Source organism: Nothobranchius furzeri, chromosome 9 (genome assembly GCF_043380555.1).
Source record: "Nothobranchius furzeri strain GRZ-AD chromosome 9, NfurGRZ-RIMD1, whole genome shotgun sequence".
Classification (NCBI taxonomy): Eukaryota; Metazoa; Chordata; class Actinopteri; order Cyprinodontiformes; family Nothobranchiidae; genus Nothobranchius; species Nothobranchius furzeri.
Genome location: NC_091749.1, coordinates 74,560,600 through 74,574,228, shown reverse-complemented (window position 1 = coordinate 74,574,228; position 13,629 = coordinate 74,560,600). Strand labels below are relative to the sequence as shown.

The window sequence follows — 13,629 nt, the reverse complement described above, 5'->3', positions numbered from 1 at the left end:
GGACATAAATCAGTTCCCTCGCCCCGTCCTCGTCTACAGCGGTGTCCTCTTACTCAGCCCTGCTGGCTACGGCTGGCGGGGAAATCCCATTCCTGCATTAGTTCTGCAACATGTCCCTCTTTCCTCTGGATAATTAAAGCAGTCACAGTGTGACTGTGTGCAAGGGTTCAAAGAAAATCCACTCATGGCTCCTTGGTTAGAAACCAGGCGTCCATTATGATGATAAATACGGCAACGAGTCAACAACTCAAATGACCCCAAATGAGTTTGACTTTTCCTTACTTCACTGGTGGAGAACAGCAGGTCAGAGGGACATCTGGGATGGTTATGAGTATGTTGACAAGAGGAAATGGGGTCTAAACAAAAGGTAATTATGCATGCAGGAGGCAGTTGGGCACAATTAAAACTAATGAGGCTTCAGTCTCAACCTGCGCAGGAGTTTGTGATTTTCTGCCACATGTAATCCAGATGGAAAAATGCCATCATTACAACGCTGATGCCTGAAGTCAGCGCATCTGAAAAGTGACAACTGTTTTAGTAAGTCGACGGGAACGTTCAACACAAACTCCAGAAGGTTAGGAATGTTCTGACTTAGCTGCAAACGGACAGCTGGAGTTTCCTTCTCTCTCCAGCAGGTTTGTACAGAAAGCTGACATTTTTTAAGGATAAATAAACACTGTTCCAGTTTAAGTCTGCATATAGAGGGTAGTCCTCCAGTACGTGGGTGGATGGATGGAGAGTAAACAATGAAAAGACGCTGGACACCAACACCCACCATGGTGGTGCTGGTCACAGCTCGTCTGTCCTGGCGACGGCTGAGCGGTCAGTGAAGGAGACTCTAGCTCCTCCGTCGGGGGAAGGCTCGTGTTGAGTTGGCCAACAGGAGGAGGCCACGGTAGGTCCTTGATCACTTTAATCTCTACTGCAAGTGTCACCAAGAGAGGGATGGAGGGAAGGAGAGGACGGCAACAGCAGGCAAAAGGGGCGAGGAAAGGGATGCGATGGAAGAAGAAAACAGACGAAAGAGAAAAAAGTACAAGGGATAAGTGAGACATACTGTAGACGAGCAGAACAGGCTTGCTTTGAGATAGAGAGCAGGGTTACACTGTGATCTGAGAATCAGCAGCACCTGTAGACCAGAGAAGAAGTGAACACGGGAATGAAAGAAAGAGTTAGACGTGAAAGAAGATCTGGACTTTAAGACACCTTTGGTACGTTCTTGCTGCATTGCTGGCTTTTTTACCTAGCTGACAGTAATGTTGGCCGACTGCAAAAGCGTCAGCTGTGAGGAAGTTTTGCGGTCGGCGACTCTACCACCGACTCTGTTTGCTCTGCAACGCTGACGTTTTATCTCCACAAGTTTAGCAGTCGGCAAACGAAACTGTCAGCAAGGTAGAAAGAAACCTTTTCTGTGTTTTAAAAACGAGCCGACAATGCAGTCGGATTTTAAACCACAGCTAGGGGATCTAAACATGACTAAATGGATCTGAAATTTTACGTTTTACTGATTTATTATGGATCCCATAATTCCACCGTCCCTCTTCATTCTGCTTCCCAACACAGACCACAGCAAGCAGGAATGTAGCACCTACACTGTTCAAAATAAAAGCCTCAACATCCTGTTCAGAGGAACAATCGTAGTGTTTCTGAACCAGTCTGTACACACAGGATGTGAATGCATAGTCAGTCAGTCAATCAATCAATCAATAAATCAATTAACCAATCAGTCAGTCACCCTTTATTAGTTGAGCCCTTTCCACACAGAAGTGACCAAAGTGCTGTACGGTTAAAAACATGACAAATAAAACCGAAACTCTGATAAAACAAATAAAAATGATGACAAAGACATTAAAACACTAATATCAATAACAAACCAACATGGTGCGTTTCTGCTCAGCTAAGAATAAAAGCCAAGCTAGACAGGTGAGTTTTCCTGTAAAAAGAGACTTAAACAGAGACTCGGCCGTCCTTTCAGGCAGAGTAAGGTTGTTCCATAGTCTGGGACCCACAGCAGAAAAGGCCCCGCCCTCCTCTAAACGCAGCTGGAGCTCAGACCTCAAACGTTTCGTAGGAACATCTTGTTCAGAGTCTCTGTGAGGTAAGGAGGTGCCTGGCCGTGTAAAATGTTTAAAAACTAGCAATAAAATCTTTAAATCAACCCTAAAACGAACAGGCGACCAGTGCATGGAGGACAGAACAGGGGTGATGTGCTCGCGGCGCTTAATACCAGCAAGCAGACGGGCAGCAGCTTGTTGCACCAACTGCAGGCGCCGCAGCAGAGAGTTGTCCACCCAGCATAAAGGGAGTTGCAGTAGTCCAGTCCCGTCATGGAGAAGCGTCTAAATCAATGTTTCTGAAGATGTGTTACATGTTAAGCATTTAAACATTAAACTGGCGGTATGCTACCGTCTGTGCAACAGGATCTTATTGTTTTATTAACAACGATGGATTCCATTTCTGTCATCTGAAGATATTAAATAACGTTGCTGTGATGTCTTCTCTGTGTAAGAAGAAGATGCACTCTAAGCTTCACGTTGAATTCCTGTTTCATCGCAACACGTTGTTCCACGACAGAAGCAAATCAACTCACACCGCCAATCCACTCTCTCCTCTAGTGGTGAGGAGTGGTAACGCAACTTACAAGCATTTCATCCCTGCATCAATTTAAAACAGTTGTCGTTGTTTATTTCTGCTTAAAATAGGGAATGAGTACTTAGAAACGTCTATTCTTTACTTGTAGAGTAGCTTTGTAAATAAACTCGTTAACAGCAGCACTACTCTACCACTGACTCTGGTTGCTCTGCAACGCTCATGTTTTATCTCCACAGCAAGCCTAGAGGAGTTTTGCTGTGTGGTGGAGTTGCTAATGCTAACAGTTAGTGTCTACTAGCTGAGACGTTCTCTGCTGTTGGGTGGAGTTGCTAATGCTAACAGTTAGCTTCTACTAGCTGAGATGTTTTCTGCTGTTTCCTGGACGCTAAACCAACAACAGCCTTCCACGTCGTGAGTCCAGATGGGTGAGTGCATGAATGTTAGTGACAGTGTGACGCAGATCTGTCAGGATTTTCTAATCCTTCAGTTTCATCGTCTGTTCTCTATCAGAAGCTACTGCAGGAGATAGGTTTAGTAGGAGACTATTCTCATGTTCAGCCTGCATGTTAAACTGTTACCTTTGCAGATGTTAAGTGTTAAAGTGATCAATCGTATTTCCAAAAGAACATTCTGGTGTCAAATCCACAGTCGGGCATACTAAAAAATGGGACCCAGCGCCTCCCTGCTCGACACTCAGCATTAAGGGGTTGGAATGGGGGGGCTAAACCACCAAACCACAGCAAGTGGCTGTGTCTTCAGCTCACCGCTCCCCCAAGGGATGGGTCAAAACAAATGTCACACACCAGTGTGTGAGCTAATGGTATTTTAACTTTCAACCCTACTAACAAGTAAAACACGGATCCTAGCCCCTACGGAGAAGCTCACTTGTCCTGGTTTTAACTTAAAGGTTGCACCGGGATGTCTAATGCCATCTAAACCAGTCTGAATAACCGTTACCACATCCAGACACACAGTAAAACAGATCAACATTCTCATGTTCTTTACCACCTAATTCATAATGTGGTGTAACGCACACCCCAATAACCTAAAGAGCCCATGAAACAACAGAAGAGTTTAAAAGAGCAAGTTGCAGATGATATCTGGTGGAGTGCAGCAGCACGTACACCCTGCTGCTATTCTGACCTCAGGCCTGTACATTAAGATAAAGAGCAACATAGATGGATATCTATCACCGAAACGCACATTACGCTAATCCGTTCAGGCTCTGGACACCGCACGGGCTTCACCCCACGATAATGTATGCCTCATGTCCAGACGCAGCATTAGCAGGATAAATCGAGCACTCCTGCAGCAGCACATCTGTTTCTAAAGCAGGGCCACTTGTTAAACAGCTGAGAATACTGACTAAACGCCACGGTGGAGTATAGTTTCTTTTTCCTTCCCATGCAAGAAATCCAAGACTAATAAATAAATGCCATCCAGCAGTAATGGATTTGGAAAGCTACTCCACCTGTAATTTGTTCTAATAGCACATTTTATGGGGGTTGTCTAGATGTCAGTACAGCTCTTTTTTATTGTCACTACTTTTATGATTATTATGTTGCCTCGGCCCTTGGTGCTGGACATCTGCTCCCAGTTAGAGAAAGAAAACTAAAAGGAGTATTCCTATTTGCCGTCAAAGTCATTAAAAATCTTCAACAGGGCGAAATTAGAGGAATAATTCTTGTTTTCAGTCTTTTTTACAGTGAGGACCGTATATTTATACGAGTATATTTTAATATGCAGAAGCCTGTTATTTCAGTTTTAGTCAGTTTTATTGGTTCAGGTAACACGCCGTTTCCTCCTGCAGGACTTCGTAATCCACCTAAAAGTCCTTCCCGCCTCTCCTCAGCAGGAACTCGTCTGCATGAGATATTGTTCAAGGTCAGGCATCTGCTTCTAAACTGCTTCCTTTCCAGCCCAAGAGAAGAATGAAGACAAACTCTTTCTATTTTTAATAAAGCTAATCAAACAAAGTGTTAGTCAATAAGATAATGTTGACCAATCTGTGAAATGACAATGTTATGATTAGTAAGTTTTAATGAGTAATATGACTTTACTCTAGCTGCACTAGACACCCTGACGACATGTAATGTAAACACATGACACATTGCTTTTACTCATCCAATCAGAACCTTCCTTTCTGAAGTGTGGCATAGTCTCTGTGATGTTTATAAATCTGCCAACTTTGATTCGACCAGAAATCAAAACATCCAGATTAATAAAACCGGTCCCACGCCATCATTCACCGCATGCTAAGAGAAGTATCGGACCGGCCACCCGGACTTCCTTTTTAAGCAAAGAACCAACAAGCTGGATAAAATCTGTTGCACTTTACCAACCAAGCAACGGTTCCTTTCAGAATAAAAGCTGAACTCACTGACCCTCCGGGTCCATCTGACTCTGTCAACCAACTGTCGCTTTTTACCTGGAGACAATCCAAAGACTAGTCTGTCGTACTGCTGACGCCGTTTCATCAGCTCCGGTACCGAAAGGGGGGTCCGAGGACCTGGCATTCTGGATCTGTACGGAGGTCTCATCCTGAAGGGTTTGTGTGGAGCGACAACATGGCGTCTCATGTGTTTATGAAACTCCGATCATAGCTTAAGAGCAAAACATCACAACATCATTCAGACTTGCTTCTCCGGATACGAGAGTTCTGATGACATCACTCACACATACACCATTCATCTCACGTCTCATTCACACCAGATCCATTCATCACTCAGAGTTTAGAGTTAGTCTTGTTTAAAATTGTTTAGAAATAAATCTTCTTAAACGTTTTAAAGGTGACTCTCTCTTCTCTTGTCTCTCAGTTAATACGAAGTGCTACATAATCCCTGCAATAAAAAGTTCCAATCTTCTGGTTAAAAGTACCCAAAGATCCATAAGATTGATTTCATATTTACTATGGAATCTCATGTCTTATGGCTCATTAAACAGATGTAAATTAAACCCTTACAACTTCCACACACCCAAGAAGAACGGAGAGCTTTTGCAGCTATCTACTGACTCCACGAGCGTTACTGCACCACGGTGATGGTGTTCAGGCTCGTTTTAGTCGCAGTATGAACATGCCGTTATGGATGTAGCACAGTGCTCATCCAGGACATTGTAATGAGAAGCAATATCTGTACGCTAGACGAAGGGAAGGTGAAACTGGGAATATTCAATCCAACAAGCAATTAAAAAGCTGGGCCGAGGGCATCGGGGGGCTAATCTAGGAAAGGGTGGCTGAGGGGAAGAGCTGCTTGCTGCCTGTCCTGATGGCTGAGGGGTGTGTTGTTGGTGCAATGGAGGTCAAAACTCTGAAAGATTAACACGACGTCCTCTTTGTGGTGGAGTGAGGGACTCTCTTCGTGTGAGATTAGACACCCAACACTCATTTCACATTGCAGATTAGCGTGTAATTGTTTGGAAGGCTGCTGCACTCTGCAGCATCACTGAGCGGACAAGGAGATGGTGAGGAGCAGAACTCGCGTTTGCATTACTGAATCTAACATTTACAGCTGAAATTTTATTATTTCACTATACTTAAATAAATAAATACAGGCGTTTCATGTCTCTTGGCAGTCACTTGACAGAAATGTCTCCTACCAGCTGCAGCCTTTTGGTGTAGTAGCCCTTCACCAGAGAATACGTGATGTCAATCAAAAATCTGAAGCAATTAGCCCGAGGATGCTAATGGAGGTTCTGATGAAAAATTTATAAAGGGGTTTTAACGCGTGTTCTTAGTTTTTTGTCCCGTTTTGCAGCTAAACTCATGAACCAGAAGTCTAAATGACTTTCTGTACCGAGACAAAAAGCTCATTGGACCATCCAGCGCTCTATTACCTAATCCTATCACGATGTGATCAAAACGCCACTTCCCATCTGCATAATCTCCGATCCATATTAGTACACAGCCCCTTCTGTTGACACGGGAACACAATCGACCAGGCACCTGTCGCTCACGCTGACGGAAACAAAAACAACGGGGATTTAAACGTGTGTGTGTGTGTGTGTGTGTGTGTGTGTGTGTGTGTGTGTGTGTGTGTGTGTGTGTGTGTGTGTGTGTGTGTGGACCTTCTCACATCCTGGTTAATCGATATAATTACTGTAAGTGTATTAATTATTTTAAAAGACTATGTGGGGATATTAAAATAAAAATATTTATTTAATATTTGCTTTTTATTTTTTTTATTATCACTTTAAAAACCTTTAAAACTCATTTTGCCCAAAATAAACAAAAACAAAGGAGATTTTACGTTTTGTGGACTTAGATCAGATTTTAGGACCAACACTTGTTTACCGGGCAGATTTTCATCAGTAATAATAACACCGCACCATAAATCATCAGCTTTGCTTGTTTTCACCACTGGTATTTAATTTAGTTCTGCTTAATTTGGTTGGCTAATTGCATGCATATTCACAACGAGCTGGGAGATTGTAATGTTTATGATGCATTTTATGAGCAGAGGAGCAGCAGAACAAAACCAGGATCTCCTGAAAACACATCTGCACTCAAATTATTACAGATAACAACGGCGAAATGCTCCAGGGGAACCCAAATGCCACCTCATTAATCCCTGCACACTGCATCCATCACATTATACGGTCCGGCTCAATTTCAAAGCATGGATTTGTTTTGGAAGACGGCGTATTTAAAGGACAGCGGTCAGGAAATGGCGAGGCCTTCCATGCTGCTCCGGAGCTCGGTGAGTGAGGGTACAGTGCTGTTGTGAGTGGCCGTGTGTGTGAGAGTAGATAAGGACAGAGGCAGCGCTCTGCGGACGACAGCAGGACACATCTGAGGCTCATGAAAGAGGGCTGTCATCGAGGTTATCAGCAGAAGGTTGCAGCTCAGGCTGGGAGGACGAGCGAGCTAAACTGGGACAAACAACCACAATCCTGGAGGGAACTGGACCTGCAAGGGGAGAGGAGAGCAGTAGCACCCTCCCAACAGCTGGATTTCACCCCGGAGAAGGCCACCGGCGCAGGCCTGTAACCCAATCAATCATTTACTTTGAACATTAAGGATGAAGCTCACATTTCAGGATTTTTAAGCCCATGAAGATTCATTAAAGAACCATGAAGTTCTCCAAGAACTGGAGAAGAAAGTGACGGTGCTGCGTCTGATCTCCTGGTGTTAAATGTGAGAGACCCTGCTGACCAGGAGGCGAGTGAAAGGAGTTTCCAGCAGGTAACAAAAGGCAGGAAGGTTAAGCAACAATGGCTGTGAGCTGCTTTCCTGTTGTGACGGGGCTCGAATTCCCAACAGTGGGACAGAGAATACGTAAACAACCTTAACAGATGTAATCCTGCCACCTTTAACTCTGATGTTCTTTCCTCAGACCTCACCTCCAAACTCATCCATCATCTCCTGAGCAGCCAGGATGGAGGCTGTGATAAGTGCTCGCGCTTCCAGAGGGAGGTGGTGGATGAGTGATTAACCACACTGCAGGTGCACTGCATCCCAACACCCTAACAAGGCAGACAATTTAAATTCCTCTGCATACCTGTCAGGAGACGGTCCGACACAGAGTAAAAACGGCAGACCAAGTGGTGAGGAGAGGGAAGTGATGGGAACAGCAACGGGAGAGAAAAGAGACTGCAGAGTAATGCTTCACGCCGCCGCCTTCTGTTAATGAAGACAAATAGTTTATTATACGGCGTGCGTTACTGTGTGGGGCCATGGAGGGAGGGCGACGCAAGGGCCTGGGATTTATTCATTCAGTCCTTATTTTTCTAAACACCCACATGCATAAAACACATCTTTTCTCATTAACCACCAACAAGTTGCTTGGAGACACTTTTGTTCCTCCAAAAGTGTTGGAGTAGCTGTGAGTGTGCAGGGCAGGGCTGATGACATACAGAAGGTGAAAAGTGGTGCTACAAAGCTGAGGAAGATTTTACATTCAGAAACTAAAAGAACATAAAAGTTGGTCTGGTTAAAAGCAGGCTTGAGTCAGGCGTTGATGAGGTTGAACAGGAAACTCTACACTGGTAGAGGTAGAGGATGGAAATACGAACGAATCAACTTCAGCCACTAAACATCCCCTGGAATGACGCACAGACGTCGTGCAAACGGAAAATAAAACATGAAAATAGATTCAATGTTCATCTTGACAGAAATGTGAAGTCAATATGTATTTTGACTCTAAAAATATTAATCTTTCATTTTTAGTTACCCTATTTTAAAAAAGCACTAAAGAAACAAGCTAGAACTAGTGGGAAAAATAGAAATTACTATTAGTTTTTTACTTAAATGTGTTGAACACCGAAACATAATTCTTAAGATTATTTCTGATTCTAACGGGTCACTCTGTGTGTCTCATGCAGGCTGAACATGAAAATAGTCTCCTACACCTATCTCCTGCAGTAGCTTCTGATAGAAAACAGATGGTGAAACTCTAGGATTAGACAAGCCTGATAGATCTACGTCACCCTGTCACTAACATTCACGGACTCACCCATCTGGACTCACTGGGAAGGCTGTAGTTAGTTTAGCGTCCGGGAAACAGCAGAGAACGTCTCGACTAGTATAAGCTAAAGTTAGCATAAAGCTTGTTTATGCTTGACGCATTCACTTTCCGCGCCGTGATGCGGCTCGCGGATGGAACGCGCTTCACATCTCGCAGCGTTTATGGTTCATGCGGCTCGTCTCTGTGGTGAGCCAATATTCTCCCAAACTGTAGGGGGCAGCATGGAGCTCTACGGCATGCATCCAACACTACACCATAGTAGAAGTAGAAGTTACTGTTTACAACATGGCATTCCAGCATTTTTAACAGCGTCCTCGTCTTTTCCGACAGTGCGAGCTATTTCTCTCCAAGAATTATTAACAACATGTTGATCACGGTGATCTCTGAGAGCTGAATCATACAAATGTCTGTATTTACCAACCTCTGCCATACTAGTTCTTGCCGGTTCGCCATGTTTTTCCGCGTCTGTCCGTCCACGTGGTTAGAAATTTTCCGAGGTGCGCGTCGCGGAAATTCTGGGCCGTGCGGAGGCGCGGTGGAGGGGTGTGGTTGTTAAAATGACGCAACTTTTCTGCGCGGAGCCGTGCGGACCTCACGGACGCGTCAAGCATAAACCAACCTTTAGTAACTCCACCCCACAGCAGAGAATGTCTGGGCTAGTAGCTGCTAACCATTAGCATAAGCAACTGCACCCCACAACAGAGAACATATCTGCTAGTAGAAGCTAACCATTAGCATTAGCAACTCCACCCCACAGCAGAGGACATCTCTGCTAGTAGACCATGTGTCTGTTCCAGACGTTAAAGGGAATTAAGACGTGACTTTATCTTTCAGATTCTGAAACAGCTGGTTCATGCCAGTCTTCTTGTTTTCTGCCCTGATTTGCTGTTTTCATGATTATTTCATACACTACAAACCAGATTAGTCATTATCTAAATTTTAGACCACATTAAGTTAAAAAAACGGACTGGATTATAAAACTGCTGATCAGGACCGCGCCCTGCAGGCTTCGACAAACCCGATGATAAAAATCTTTACTTGAAGCGACAGACGACTGGCTCTCACAGTCAGACTCCGGTCCTGAAGCAGCGAGCAGCTCTTTACTCAGCAGCTGAGCAGGCTGCAAAGATCAGACGTAGGTTCAAGCGCCTCAAAGTCGCCTTAAAGCCCTTGATGTCTGAATCCAAGGCTGACACCTGCAAAGGTCGGTGTTGACGAGGCTTGTAGAGACATCTCCCTCAGTTCTCGTTCCATCTCTCACACAGAGAAGAAACTAAACGAGTCTGGCTGAAACACCTCAGCATGAATACGAGCAATAAATCACATCAGCTTTCCTCCTTTGAAAGAAAACCTAAAGACTCCTGCTTTCATGTGAAGCCAACATTCTGACATTCAAGGCAAATGAAATGAATCAGCATCAAGAGAGGAGGTGAGAGGATCAGGATGGTCAACACTTCTAAAAGTTGCTAGGTGGGAAACAGGAGGGAGCAAAGGTCAGAGCATGAACGACCTCATCTTCTACAGAAGAGCAACCGAGACCAGTGGCATGGTCCTGCTGGTGCAGAACGAGGTCTCGTATCACTCAGATGTGCAGCTCGGACTCCCTAAAGCCTCTCGTCTTCATCCACTAATGAGATTCATGAGCTCACAACCATCTAACATCCCATAAGGGTCTGATGTAAACAGAGCTTCGCTTATTCATCTCAGCGGGATTAATCATCCAGATTATAAAGTTTACTTCTGAGGTTTTCCAGAGTCTCATTACAGGTAACTCACCTGGAAGGAAACAGGAAACTTTATTAGTCTTATGAATGACATCATAGTTGTTTATATTTAAAAGAAGATAATGAAGGTCCCAATTAGTCAAGAAAGGAATCCATCTTGGATCACACCCAGCAGCAGGGATTAAAGTCCTTATTTAGCTTTTTAAATGATGGAGCGAAAGGCTATAAATGTTCTCAAAATGCTTTATTTAACTCAGCTACAGTAAAAAAGTCTCTAGGTGAGTCATTTAGTCACTTTGATGTCATTGTTGACAGCTTTTACTGTTATAGAGTCTCATTTACAGGATATATAATCAAAACTTAATCCACATTATTAAAAATCAGAACGTGGAGATTATTTTTGTCTCCTCCTAAAACACGGTTATAAAAAAAACTCCAGAATCAGTAATGAAGTGATTTTGTTTACATCCTGAAACATTTGTTGGGATGTTTTCTATTTCAGAATTTATAAATTACTTTCTACAGGGTGTCTGCAGGTTTAAGGGAGCCACATTTAAGACTTTTAAGACCTTTTTAAGGCCACTTTGACCAAATTTAAGCTATTTTTTTAAATTAAATTTAAGCTATAATTTCCAGCTCCTCCTTGAATCGTCACCTTATCGTGGTGGAGGAGTTTGAGTGCCCTAATGATCCTAGGAGCTATGTTGTCTGGGGCACTTAGTGCCCCTGGTAGGGTCTCCCATGACAAATTGGTCTTAGGTGAAGGGCGAGACAAAGAACGGTTCGAAGGATCTTTCATGGCGGTTAAAACGAAGAGTCGGAGTACCCGGCCCGGAGGGTTACCGGGGTCCCACCCTGGAGCCAGGCCTGGGGTTGGGGCCCGTGAGCGAGCGCCTGGTGGCCGGGCTTTCGCCCATGGGGCCCGGCCGGGCCCAGCCCGAACCGGATACATGGGCTCGTCCAACTGTGGACCCACCACCCGCAGGAGGAACATGAAGGGTCCGGTGCAATGTGAATCGGGTGGCAGACCAAGGCGGGAGCCTTGGCGGTCCAATCCCCGGACAAGAAAACTAGTTTTTGGGACATGGAACGTCACCTCGCTGGCGGGGAAGGAGCCGGAGCTTGTGGCAGAGGTTGAGCGGTACCGGCTAGATATAGTCGGACTCACCTCGACACATTGCATTGGCTCTGGAACCCGAGACCTGGAGAGGGGTTGGACACTCTACTTTGCTGGAGTTGCTCCGGGTGAGAGGCGGAGGGCTGGGGTTGGCTTTTTGTTAGCCCCGAGACTCTCTGCCTGTGTGTTGGGGTTTACCCCGGGGGACAAGAGGGTAGCTTCCTTGCGCCTTCGGGTCGGGGAACGGGTCCTGACAGTTGTTTGTGCTTATGGGCCAAATATCAGTTCAGAGTACCCACCCTTTTTGGAGTCCCTGGGACGAGTGCTAGATGGTGCTCCATCAGGGGACTCCATTGTCCTGCTGAGGGACTTCAATGCTCACGTGGGCAATGACAGCTTGACCTGGAGGGGTGTGATTGGGAGGAACGGCCCACCTAATCTGAACCCGAGTGGTGTTTTGTTATTGGACTTCTGTGCAAGCCGCAGTTTGGCCATAACGAACACCATGTTCGTACATAAGGATGCCCACCGGTACACTTGGTACCAGGGCAGCCTAGGTCACAGGTCGATGATAGATTTTGTAGTCGTATCATCTGACCTGCGGCCGTATGTTTTGGACACCCGAGTGAAGAGAGGGGCGGAGCTGTCAACTTATCACCACCTGGTGGTGAGTTGGATCAGATGGCAAGGGAACATGCCGCGTAGACCTGGCTGACCCAAATGCATAGTGAGGGTCTGCTGGGAACGCCTGGCAGAAGAACCTGTCAAGACGGTCTTCAACTCCCACCTCCGGCAGAGCTTTGACCACGTCCCGAGAGCAGTGGGGGACATTGAGTCCGAGTGGGCCTTGTTCCACTCTGCGATTGTCGAGGCGGCTGTTGCTAGCTGTGGTCGTAAGGTGGCCGGTGCCAGTCGTGGTGACAACCGCCGTACCCGCTGGTGGACACCAGAGGTTCGGGGAGCCGTCAGGCTGAAGAAGGAGGCCTACAGGGCGTGGCTGGTCTGTGGGTCTCCGGAGGCAGCAGACAGGTACCGGATAGCCAAGCGGGGTGCAGCAGTGGCAGTTGCCTAGGCAAAATCTCGGGCATGGGAGGAGTTTGGTGAGGCCATGGAGAAAGACTATCGATCGGCTCCAAAGAGGTTCTGGCAAACTGTCCGGCGCCTCAGGAGAGGAAGGCAGCAACTCGCTCACACTGTTTACAGTGGGGATGGGGAGCTGCTGACGTCAACTGAGGCTATAGTTGGACGGTGGAAGGAATACTTTGAGGAGCTCCTCAATCACACCAATGCGCATTCCGAGGAGGAACCAGAGCTGGGAGGCCTGGCGATGGACTGTCCGATCTCGGGGGCAGAAGTTGCTGAGGTAGTCAAACAACTACACAGCGGCGGAGCCCCGGGGGCGGATGAGGTTCGTCCTGGGTATCTCAAGGCTATGGATGTTGTAGGGCTGTCATGGTTGACACGTCTCTACAACATTGCGTGGTCATCGGGGGCAGTTCCTAGGGAGTGGCAGACCGGGGTGGTGGTCCCCATCTTTAAGAAGGGTGACCTGAGGGTGTGTTCCAACTATAGGGGGATCACACTCCTCAGCCTCCCTGGAAAGGTCTACTCCAAGGTACTGGAGAGGAGGGTCCGATCGATAGTTGAATCTCAGATAGAGGAGGAGCAATGTGGTTTTCGTCCTGGCCGTGGAACTGTGGACCAGCTCTATACCCTTGCAAGGGTGATGGAG

The 13,629-nt window shown here is 46.0% G+C and overlaps 1 protein-coding gene across 9 annotated transcripts in view; it reads right to left on the bottom strand.

Annotated features, from left to right (window-relative positions):
* LOC107381282 (SH2 domain-containing adapter protein F) overlaps positions 1–13,629 on the bottom strand; it is a 176,046-nt gene that overhangs the window by 27,337 nt on the left and 135,080 nt on the right. For 6 of the 9 annotated variants that reach the window (XM_054731884.2, XM_054731883.2, XM_054731882.2 and 3 more), the window contains one exon: positions 776–922. The exons of 2 other annotated variants lie outside the window; for them this stretch is intronic. In XM_054731884.2, the coding sequence (XP_054587859.1) occupies positions 776–922 (147 nt within the window). The remainder of the gene's footprint in view (positions 1–775; positions 923–13,629) is intronic. One more of the 9 variants, XM_015952874.3, reaches the window with a different exon arrangement.